The sequence below is a fragment of the Cebus imitator genome, unplaced genomic scaffold, assembly GCF_001604975.1.
Source record: "Cebus imitator isolate Cc_AM_T3 unplaced genomic scaffold, Cebus_imitator-1.0 Scaffold591, whole genome shotgun sequence".
NCBI classification, from domain to species: Eukaryota; Metazoa; Chordata; class Mammalia; order Primates; family Cebidae; genus Cebus; species Cebus imitator.
Window position 1 is genome coordinate 446,216 of NW_016107906.1, and position 11,952 is coordinate 458,167.

General features: G+C 37.3%; 1 protein-coding gene across 1 annotated transcript in view; it reads left to right on the forward strand.

Moving 5' to 3' along the window:
* Positions 1 to 11,603, forward strand: part of LOC108294603 (DDB1- and CUL4-associated factor 13-like) — a 145,199-nt gene extending 133,596 nt beyond the window's left edge. The window contains exons 3-4 of the mRNA XM_037734231.1: positions 10,131 to 10,244; positions 10,348 to 11,603. Coding sequence (XP_037590159.1) covers positions 10,131 to 10,244; positions 10,348 to 11,151 — 918 coding nt within the window. The 3' untranslated portion in view covers positions 11,152 to 11,603. The remainder of the gene's footprint in view (positions 1 to 10,130; positions 10,245 to 10,347) is intronic.
* The last annotated feature ends 349 nt before the right edge of the window (positions 11,604 to 11,952 follow it).

The following is an 11,952-nucleotide window of genomic DNA, read 5'->3' on the forward strand; positions in this document are numbered from 1 at the left end:
CTCTTTTCTGTATTTTATGGTCAGAAAAAAATTCTCAAGCCCCAAGGACTTTCTAGACTAACCCCGTAAATTGTTCTTCTTGGAGCTGGAAATACACTGTTGTTTAACATTTGAGTCCTGATTGGTGGGAGAGGAAACGCTGGGTAAGAATTTAATTTGGCCCAAGGTAAAGCAAAGCTAATTTTAAGGCTCCGTTTGATCTCAGTTGTAGTAAGAGTGGAGTTGTGTTGTGGCAGCCATATATATATTTTTTTTTAAACAAAACACCAGAAGGCATATTTAGCATGGGGTGTATGAAAGGTGCATTTCTGGGAAGGCTAATGTGAAAAAGGTTTGAAACCCAAATTCTCATGTATAATAAAGTAACATCATTTTGATTAATTTCCATGAAAAAGGGACATGGCTTATCAAATGTGAAGAAGGGATATGACTTCAGAGAATAGGTCTATTCCCTAATGACTGGATGTTCATGAAAAGTACAACTCTTAAGCCATAATACTATGGTAGCTCTGGCCAAAGAATGTTTACAGTGTTATCTGATGCTTATTTCATGTTGTTTACTATTCTGTGCTCTGGTCTGTCACCCTCTGATGTCTTTAAATTTTCTTTGTTTTGTTTTTTTGAGATGGAGTCTTGCTCTGTCACCCAGGCTAGAGTGCAGTGGCAGAATCTTGGCTCACTGTGACCTCTGCCTCCCGGGTTCAAGTGATTCTCCTGCCTCAGCCTCCCAAGTAGCAGGGATTACAAGTCCCCGGCACTGTGCCTGGCTAATTTTTGTATTTTTAGTATAGACAGGGGTTCGCCTTCTTGGCCAGGCTGATATTGAACTACTGACCTTGTGATCCACCCACGTCGACCTCCCAAAGTAATGAGATTACAAGTGTGAGCCACCGCACCTGGGCTAAATTTTCAGTGTAAGTTCACTATATGTACTGGGCTTGTGAGAAAGAAGTGGTGCTTTGGTGGATGAAGAGGAGGAATAATAGCCAAGTTTAAGTAGCCGAGGGCCAAAAGGAGGAAAACAGACATAGGATCAGGAATAATGGGAATGTACTGAGAAATCATTAAGTACAGAAATTCATAAAGGAAAATGATGGAAACAATGAGCCCCACCTTCACTTTAAATCCAACTTTCTCCAAGAGTGTGGACTACACCACAGTACACAGAATGGGAAGTCAATCCATTTTATTTAGTTATCAAGAGTAAACAGAATCTCTAAGAGCTGAGGATATCTAATTATATTTCTTTGCCCTTTTATGTTGAATTCTATTAGGTTTTGTACGGTGATTTTTTTTTCTTGTTTGTTTTTGTTTTTAGGTTGACTCATGTATGGACTGAGTTGTGTATTTGTTTTGCTGAAGGTTGATCTAAATCACCTAAGGTGAATTTCTGTTGGACTGTTATTCAATTTTCAGGCAGATACCTTATTCCTCAATTTGCATTTTTAGGAATAAATACTAAGTTTTTTTGATGAGAAATCTACACTTAAATTTACATTTAAATACTTTCTAAATAGAAAAGGTAAATTGTCAATAATCACATAGTGACATTTTATAAAATTCCATTCTCTCTCACCCATCTATTTTCTAGGATATGCCTGATCCTCATAATACCGAGTACTGTATATGTCCATTGCTACTACTGTGAAAGACAACAGAAATAAAAGCTTGCCATTTCTCAACACCAGTTAGTGTGAAAACACAAACAATACGATATAGAAAAAATAAGCTGATTTGTTGTCCTCTCCAGGTGGACTTGCTATGGTGCTACAGCAACATTTTTTTTAGGAAAAACCCCACAATTTTTATGTGCTAATTATTCGTTTTGTTTGTTGTATGGGTTTAAACTATGTCCTCCTCTCCATACCCCAACACATATTTCTTTTCCTTTTCCAATTATGGCCATTGAATCTGTCATGAGATCTCCTAGGATTGCTTCCATCTGAAGATAGACAATAAACTGGCAAAAAAAAAAAAAAAAAAAGGTTGTTTTGATTTCTTAGTATTTGTTTTGTATTTGAATTTTGTTTATTCTATATTTGAATTTTTACCTGCTTCAGTTTTATTTGTTTGATCTTCTTGGGGGATGTTCCTTTTGGGTTTGAACCTACTTGTCTTCTTTCTGCCATTTGCCTGACTCTAGCTTTAAATGTTTTGTTTTACAGTTCTGCTTGGGCAGAGTAATCGGACAGTGGTGACTGGTGATTGCTCATCCCTACTTGGTATAGCTATCTGGGTACCCTGCTCCTGGCATGTCCACTTTAACAGTTTCAATCTTTCCTTTCATGTGCTGGTTTATTTTTTTATTTTATTTTATTTTTTTTAAGTGAACATGCCAGAATGAAGACTCCTCTTTGGTCGACAGAATTCTATCTCTTTGTTTACTGCCCACTGGCATTTCTCATGGGTACATTGCTCATCTCGCTGGCTGTGGGCAGCCCTGCCTATCTGGCACTCAACTATGTTGTTACCGGGCAATTCTGACTCCTGCACCTGCCACTGGTCTCTTGTCCAGAGCATCGGGGTTGCCTGTGCAGTCCTGGCAGTGATCTCCCATCTCACTGTGGGCAGAGTTGCCTAGCTTAGAAGGGTCAAGTTTAGCTTTCATTTCTATCTTCGCAGTATATTTTGGTGTCTCTTCTTTTGGAACAAGCTTCGAGGCAGAATTCCCTTGAATAAAATTGCATTATCTTATCGCCTTGAGTGACTATATATCTGGTTGGATAATGCTAGGGTTTTATATAGGCAGCAGGGATAAATGAAGCAGGTTCAGAGATCAATCTTTTTAAACCTCCACTCTTTGCATGGCAAGTCTGACTCATGGGTAGAATAACTCATTTGTGAACTATCCTTACCTTTCAAATGCTTCAAATTAGGGTAAACATTGTTAGGCATCACTCTGATAGTCTGGCATTATGAGAATGATTACGATTTGAATTGTGGATTCCTACTTATAAACGATTCTACCCTTTTCTTGAATGCAACCATGAGACTTCTCAAATACAGAAGGTGAGCTTTTTACATTGCCCAAGTTCTCTGGAAGCTGGCAGGGCAGAGCAGGGTTCTATCCGTTTTACAAAGACAAATGTGGTTCATTCCAAAATGTAGATATGATCTCTGGCAGGAAGGACCTCGGTGATAGGAGTCTTTGTGTTGGCTTGTGGACAGGTGAGAATATCAATGCACTATTCAGATTTGAAGTCCATGGGTCATTTATTGTCCCCACCTACTTGAGTCCTAAGAAGATGTCTTGAAAACTGAATTATACCCACTGGCAAGTCTCAGCACAGAGATGCCATCACACTTGTATTCAGGAATATTCTTTCTCTGTGATGGTATTAGCAGTTAGGGGAAGAATTTGATCTTCCCAATGAAAATTATGTCCTTTTCTTTAAAATTGTTCCGCTAAAAAGGGTAACTCATGTATGTTACAATTCAAAACAGTGCCTTTCTTGGAGCAAAAAGAAGCTAAAATACTTGGATAATATAATTGTTAATATATATATATATATGTATTTTTTTGAGACAGAGGTTTGCTCTTGTTGCCCAGGCTTCTTGGCTTACAGCAATCTCTGCCTTCAAGGTCGAAGTGATTCTCCTGCCTCAGCCTCCCGAGTAGTTGAGATTACAGGCATGCACCACCATGCCTGGCTAATTTTGTATTTTTAGTAGAGACAGGGTTTCTCCATGTTGTTCAGGCTGGTCTCAAACTCCTGACCTCAGGTGATCAGCGTGCCTCTGCCTCCCAAAGTGCTGGGATTATAGGCATGAGCCACTGCATCTGGCAAAATATTTTTATATATTCAATCTATGAGAATGTATATTCAATATTCAATACTACAGAAAGGATTTGTTTCCCCCCTTGGAACTCTCTTAATTCCTACATTGGCGGATTGATTATAAAATATTTCTGTTTAAAATTGCTTTCAAAAACAAAATTAATTTTAAAAACTAGAAATAACATATATCCATATGACATGGCTTTTCCAGCCAAGGCTTCATTCTTCAGCAATGTCTTTAAAAATGTTACTCATTCTGCCTGGAATTTTATTTCCCACTAACTCCATTACCATGTCCCCCTCTCATCAAGCTATCTTAAATACAATTTTGATGGTTGACAAACAAATTTTATTCATTTTATTACCCCCTAGCATAACCTGGTGCCTGGAAAATAAATCAACACTAAAATACGCTGAATAAACAAATCTTACAAGCCACAAATCAAGTTAAAATCTTCAGTGTGATTTTCAAGGATTTATACTATGATTCCTAGAGCCTCCACTGGTGGGAATCTTCCATTTACTCTGTAGTTAGGCTGATATCCCAGTCTGCCCAGGCGTTCCCCTCTTATTCTGGTACTTGGGCCATCTGTATTAGATTTTTACCTTCTAAACAAATTATTGTTAATAGCTGCATTACAATAAGCCATGACATAATTCAAAATTGTTATATATATGAAGAACCAGGAAAATATGACCACAACAAAAGGTACAAGTTATAGATCAGCATCCTTCTCCAGAGGAGATAGGCCAAGCTGTGCAGCGTGTGGAGGTACCAATAAACATGTTGGTGACTATAATGTGAAATTGAAAATGAGGTATCTGAGAAGCACTTTACAAATTCTTTTTTAAATTGAAATAATACAATTTCATAGTTTAGAAAATCAAACATTTCTACAAGGCACATTAGGAAAGCTGGTAGTTCTCTGTCTGGGTATGGTGGCCCATGCCTGTAATCCCAACACTTTGGGAGGCAGAGGTGCAGATTGCTTGACGTCAAGAATTGGAGATCAGCCTGGGCAACATGGCAAAACCTCATCTCTACTAAAAATACAAAAAAATTAGCTGGGTATGGTGGTGTGCACCTGTGGTCCCAGCTGTTTGGGTGGCTGATGGGGTAGGACAGCTTGAGCCTAGGAGTTGGAGGCTGCAGTGAGTGGAGATTGTGCCACTGCACTCCAGCCTGGGTGACAGAGCTAGACTGTCTTAAAAAAAGTTAAGTAAACCTGGTAATCCTTGACATTCCCTCTCTAAACCTAAACCCCTTTCCCAAGAGATAGTCAATATCTTCTTTATTTAAAAGTTTAATCTATTTGTCTTTCATTTTGTTCTGAATTTTAAAGTATAAACATATCCTCAGCTAAACCATTTTATAAGGAAATTGTTGTTAAACATAGTGAATAATCTTGGCTCTTCAGTTGCTAGTTTTATGTATACCTATTATTAATTCTTCAACAACATGTAAGAATGTAAAATTCCATGAAATATGGTCAAAGACATTAAATAATATATCAGTTCCATTTGTTTCCCCCTTGGAACTCTCTTAATTCCTACCAAGGCTTGTGAGTCCCTGTGCCTACTGAATAAATACTACACTGGGGCTTCCCTTTTCCATCATGTTGGAAATTTTACTCATCTCTCTTGAGGTTGTTTCTCTCCCTTCTGAAAGTCCAAGTATTCTTTCCTGGTTTACCCTTTCATTCTCTGGTAATTTTTTGAGAGGTCATTTTAAAAACATAATTATCTGAAAATATCTTTAGTCAGCTCTCATTTTTGATTGATAGTTGACTGGAAATCTAATTTAGATTCAATTTTCTGACCTTTGAATGCATGACTTGTAGCTTTTGGTATTCGAGTGCTGGACAGTAGACTGTCTACAAGTCTAACATCACTATGATTGTTTATCTGAAGTATGACTTGCTTCATAATTTTAGAAACTTTTTGGAAAATTAATTTCCCAATGTACTGAAATTTTAGGTGGTATGCTTTGGTGTGGTTCTCATGTGCATTACTTTGGAAAAATCTTCTTGTATTATTCCTTGATAGTTTTTTACAGTTCACTCTTTTTGGAAAACTGAATGTTGTGCTTGCTGGGTTGATTCTTTAATTTCCTTAATTATTATTTCCATTTCCTCTCCCATTTGTCCCTTTGCTATTATTTTTAGAGAGATTCCTCAGTTTTATCTTCTGCCTTAATTAAATATTTCTTTTATATTGTCATTTTTTTCTTTCTGAAAGTTTTCTAATGTTTTCTAAGTTTTTTAAAAAGCATAAAATTCTTTTTTATTGGTTAGATGCAGATAATCTCTTCTCTCTCTGAATATATTAATTACCATTTTTTTCATCCTGTTGTCTGAATTCTTTTTACTATTTGGCTATTGTAGTCTCTGGCTTCAATATTTGGCATTTTCCTCAAATATCTGGAAGTCTTTTGCTGTCCATTCATATTTAAGAGTGAACTATTATATAATTGATAGAACATTTGTGTGCAGAAGAAGCTTGTTGAGATGTGAGTCTTAGTGTAGGCTGACAGAGAAGTTATTGCAGGAGCCCTATGTGTAAGTACCTATAGGTCTTTCTCTAAACTCTTTAATTCCTTCAGAGAAGATCCTCTAGTCACTTTGACTGGCAGTTGTGTGTACTGTATACGTCAATTTCAGAGAGTGGGAAGAGCTGGTTATTTAACTGTTCTTTAACCAGATTTTTAACAGCCCCACCCCTAACCCCACCCCATTTCAGCCCTATCATTTGCCTTTCTTTCAGAGATACTGGACCACAAATTCACAGGCTTCCTAAGTATCGTGAATTTGCTTGTCAATGCTTAGGTTTTGCCATTTCTCTGATATTTTATGCTTGTTATCATCAGTCCAGTTTGGTTGAAACCTGTCATCTGTTAACATAGCTTCCCTTGACTTCCCTTGTTCTCTTTGTCCTGCTTTGATTATACTTCCTATATTCCTTTCAGTGAGTGTTTGGATGGAGGAGAGAACTATAAACACATGTGCTTTGGCTACCTTGTTCAACTGGAAGTCTAGAGAAGCTATCAGTAAGTTACAGATGTGGTTTTGAAATGGTGTGCTTCCTCTTATATTTGTACGGACTCAAAAATTGAGTCTATAATTCTTTAGCACAGCTTTTAGTGATTACCTTGCTTGCCTCCAGAATGCAACATAAGTATGATTTTAAAAACTGGCCTTAGGTATAGGAGTTGCAAGTATTTCTCACTTGGCTCACTCCAGGTGGGAGATTTTTACTGCCTTAATAGAAATAAGAACATAACTTCTGTTCCCTTACTAGGCTAAATATTCAAATGCAATAGAAATGTTAAGGAGCAAGAGCAGAAAGACTCTTCCTCCCACCTCCACCCCTGGATTTCAGGCTTTCCTAATTCAAACCACACTGAAGCTTGGAAAACTGTCAAAATTATCCATATAGATCTCAGCAGTTGGAGAATGGATGCTGGAGACTGGGGACCAAAGAGCAGAATGGCAGAGCATAGCTAGAAAGGGGCTCAGAAAATGAGCCACACTTATGCAGTAAAACTTGGCTGGGTCCAGAACCCACTGGGGAGACACTGCCCTACATAATGTCCCACGCCTTTTTTATTCTCCCGTAGCACACACCTTCATCAGCACATTGGATACATTCACAAATGCTTACTGATTCCCACTGTACGTAGCCACAGGCTGGTTGGCAGTTAAGCTTTTTCTAGCAGCCTCCTTCAGTACACTGAGCCCTTTGAGGCCATGGGCTACGTGTAATTCATTTCTGTATCATTAGGAAGTGATTCAACTGCTTAGCACACCAACTGAGTATCTGTGACATGAAGAAAAAAAATATATTTTGTTCGATTCTATGCCTACTTCTAAATACTATAAGTAGGTAAAAGGGGTGAGATATGAAAAAAATTATCAGCCATCTTAATACTTGTGAAGTTGAATTTCTTGCTAGAAGGCAATATTTACAGATTCCTTTTCCAATGTTAGGTTTTCATTCCAGTTGCTAGGTATGATAATCAACTAAGGCAACCACAATATAATTGTAAAATGTTTTAATCAGGTCAGCTTCGTGATAGTATGATTTATCAATTCATCCTGATTTTAAATTCAAGCGTCTTTGAGAAGTCAGTGGCTTGTCATCCCCCTCTTTTTCACCTGGAATCACGCTAGCTTTTTGATGAGCTATACAGCATCAAACTCTGAACCTAAGGACCTAGAAGTAAGGTCTGTTAGTTCTGTTGCTTACCAACTCAATGATTTTGAGCAAAATAATTTTGCATTTTTGAGTTCCAATCATGAGTAGAAATTGGAGGATTTGTCTTTGTGAAAATGCCTGTTTTAGAGGAAAGTGGCGGGCAGAAAACTGCTTTTACATAATTCATAGATGTATCAGCATAAATGTCATTACAGAAAAAAGTCACCCAATAAGCACCAAATACCTCACATCTACTGAAAAAAAAAATAGGTTGAGCACAGAGAATAGGGAGAGTTTAGATGCTTAGTATTTGTGAATGAAAATAGTGGATTTCTTCCATCCATAATCCACATTCACTGTTAACACTTTAGGGCAGGATTTAGCTAAGCAGATTAATAATAGAGTTGAATACAAAAATGGAAGACTTGTAAACTATTGTTAAGGAAAGTTGTTTTAAAATCTGTCAGACAGTCCTTGGCCAGATTGATACATAGGTGTAAGCAGAAAATTTTGTTTCCTCTTTATTCCCTAAGTTATAAGGATAACATGGTAACACATTATCTTTACCAAATATTATTCAAATAACATAAAGCATAAAGAATAAAGTGTTAAAATTATTCTTCTTAGTTTCTTCTCCCATTCTTCTTTTTTGGAGATAACCACTCTAAAATATCTTTTTTGAAGTAAAAGGAATTCAGGTTGTCAAGTCAGAGCATACTAAATTCAAATTGCTGTTTTGCCACTTAGCTTTGTGACCTAGCGTATTTCTTAAATTTTCTAATCTCTCAATTTACTCACTTGTGAAATCAAAGTAAAAACAATGTGCAGAGTTGCTGCACAGAGTAAATTACATGGGATTCATATGCTGAAATAGAATAAATTAAAAATCATATATCATGTAACTTTCAGAAAAATCGCAGAAACAATATATGTTTTCATCTCCTCTTCCTTGCTCCTCCATTTCTCTGTGTCCTAATCAGTCCTCTCTTCTTTCTTCATTCATTATAATTGTGTTAAGATTGGATCACTGTCTCCTTGAGGAAGATGTTGACCATTTGTATGAAAGATTATCACAGCAGAGTGGAGAGAAGGCTCCATTCTCTCAACTCATAGAAAGTTGAAATTAGGCAGATGTAAGTAGTATACTCTCTAGCCCATTATTTCTATCTGCATTCCTCCCTCCCGGCTTTTTTCCTTCCTTTATTCCTTCTTGTTGAGAAATGAGTTGTTTAAATGGGATGTAACTGGAGTTGTTACTAGGGTGTGGGGGCTGTGGACAGAGTAGAGTCTAGTTGTTCAGTCTCCTTTTTTTCTGAGAAATCTGAGGTGCCTCCTAAAATCCTGATACTAATACAAAATATGACCCATCTCATCCAAATTCTCTCATTTGTAAGATGAGGAATACATTTTGGAGTGTTCATTTCAGAGTTAGTCAGTCATCAAAATGTAGGGCAATTATCTTGATTGGAAATTATCACCTTTGACTTTCAGCTTGAATATACCACACCTTGAAAAGTGTTTTAGTAATTGCTGGATCTGCAGGTGTTCATGGTCTCTGGGGCTGCAGTCCAGATTTTAGGAGGGCAGAGTAGCCGGCAACCTCTCCAGGGGTTTATCAAAGACACCTCAATTTTATTCTGGCATTTAATCTGCCACAGAAGCCGTTTATTGCTTCGTCTTCCTAAGTAACGTGGATCCTGTCACTTAATTAACTCACCGTTTGACTGCATGTTTAAAACTGTCAGGTGGGATGTAGATTTAGTGCTGTCTTATGATTAATAAAATGCTAAAGTCTCATTTTGTGAGAGCTACAAGCTGGCATCTGAACAAAAGCTACTAAGTTTGTTGGTTGTTATTTGGCTTTATAATTACACAAACTGACAGGAAAATAGGTGCATTTGTCTGTTCTTTTTGTATATTTATTTTTAAAGCATGTCCAGATGTGGGTTTTGGGGGTTGGTGTGGTTGATTAAACTTAAAGAAATATTTTAAATTATAATATTAAATGCTTATGTCTTAATAGGTATACTTTATTGAAAAATGTTTTATAATCTTAGAATTAATAATTGCATATTTACTGAGTGATTCTTTATGCTAGCTACCAATCTAGGGCTATTTAAATACATTGCTCCAACTAAACTTCATAATAATTCCAAGAAGGAGGTGGCAGTGGGTGGAACTCATAGCGAAGCGCTTGTGGAGTTCGGCCGGAAGAGCAACCAAGGTGAAGATGCTGAGCTGGAATCCGGACAATTATGTTTGCGAAACCAAGTTGGTCTAACACGGAGTTCCAAGAAACTATGATCCTACCTTACATGCTTTTGAGGTCCTGTGAGAACATGTAAGAGCTTTAAATGCTACCAACGTGGAACAGGTATTTGCAAAACCATTCCTTGCCTCGCTGGATGGTCACCGAGATGGAGTCAATTGCTTGGCAAAGCATCCAAAGAACTTGGCTACTGTCCTTTCTGGGGCATGTGATGGAGAGGTTAGAATTTGGAACCTGACTCAACGGAAATGTATCTGTACAATACAAGCACATGAAGGCTTTGTACAAGGAATTTGTACTCACTTTTGTGGGACTTCTTTTTTCACTGTTGGTGATGACAGAACTGTGAAGCAGTGGAAAATGGATGGGCCAGGCTATGGAGAAGTGGAAGAACCATTACATACAATATTAGGAAAGACAGTGTATACTGGGATTGATCATCCCTGGAAAGAAGCTGTTTTTGCCACATGTGGACAGCAAGTAGACATTTGGGATGAAAAAAAAACTAATCCTATATGTTCAAAGACCTGGGAATATGCCAGTATGAGTAGTGTTAAATTTAACCCAATTGAGACATTTCTTTTGGGAAGTTGTGCCTCTGACAGGAATATAGTACTATATGATAGGAGGCAAGCTACTCCTTTGAAAAAGTTTACCTTAGACATGAGAACAAATACAATCTGTAGGAACTCTATGGAAGCTTTCATTTTTATAGCGGCAAATGAAGATTCTACTTTATATACTTTTAATATGTGTGCACTGGACACTCCTGTAATGGTCCATATGGATCATGTATCTGTATTCCTTGATGTGGATCACTCTCCCACTGGGAAAGAGTTTGTATCTGCTAGTTTTGATAAATCTATTCAAATCTTTCCTGTGGACAAAAGTCGAAGCAGGGAGGTATAACACACAAAGCGAACACAACATGTTATCTGTTCAAAATGGACTTCTGACAGCAAGTATATTATGTGTGGGTCTGATGAAATGAACATTCGCCTATGGAAAGCTAATGCTTCTGAAAAATTGGGTGTGCTTACATCACGAGAAAAAGCAGCCAAGGATAATAACCAGAAATTGAAGGAAAAATTTCAGCACCATCCTCATATAAAACGTATAGCTCGTCATTGACATCTATCAAAATCTATCTACAGCCAAATTCAGGAAGAGCGCATCATGAAAGAAGCTTGTCGATGAAAGGAAGTGAATTGTATTAAACACGGCAAGCCTGGATCTGTGCCAATTGTGTCAGAGAAGAAGAAACACATAGTGGCAATTGTAAAATAATTGGTATTCCTAACAATCGTGATGTATAATTATTTTTTACCTTTGATTTGAGAAGTCTACAAATAAGTGTTGGGACTAGAAAAAAAAATTCCAAGAAGTAGGCATTGCTTTTCTCATATTACAGATTAAAAACAAAGCTCTGAGATGATTAGTTATTTGTATAAAAGCACCTACCTTAATATTAACAGAGATTAGCCTTAAATACAGGATTTCATGTCTAAATTTATGAATTCTGCTTATTCCAATGGGAGAATCGCTTTGATTAAGCCCCCTGGAATTGGTGTGCTTTTGTAGCAATTATGCCTGGAGTCCTTGATCATTGTTTATTCTTTCTTTTGCTACATGACCCCACAGTGGAATTTGTGTTGAGGATCCCCAAGACCATTTCTATGATCTTGCTAAAAGACTCAAAGGACTCTACTT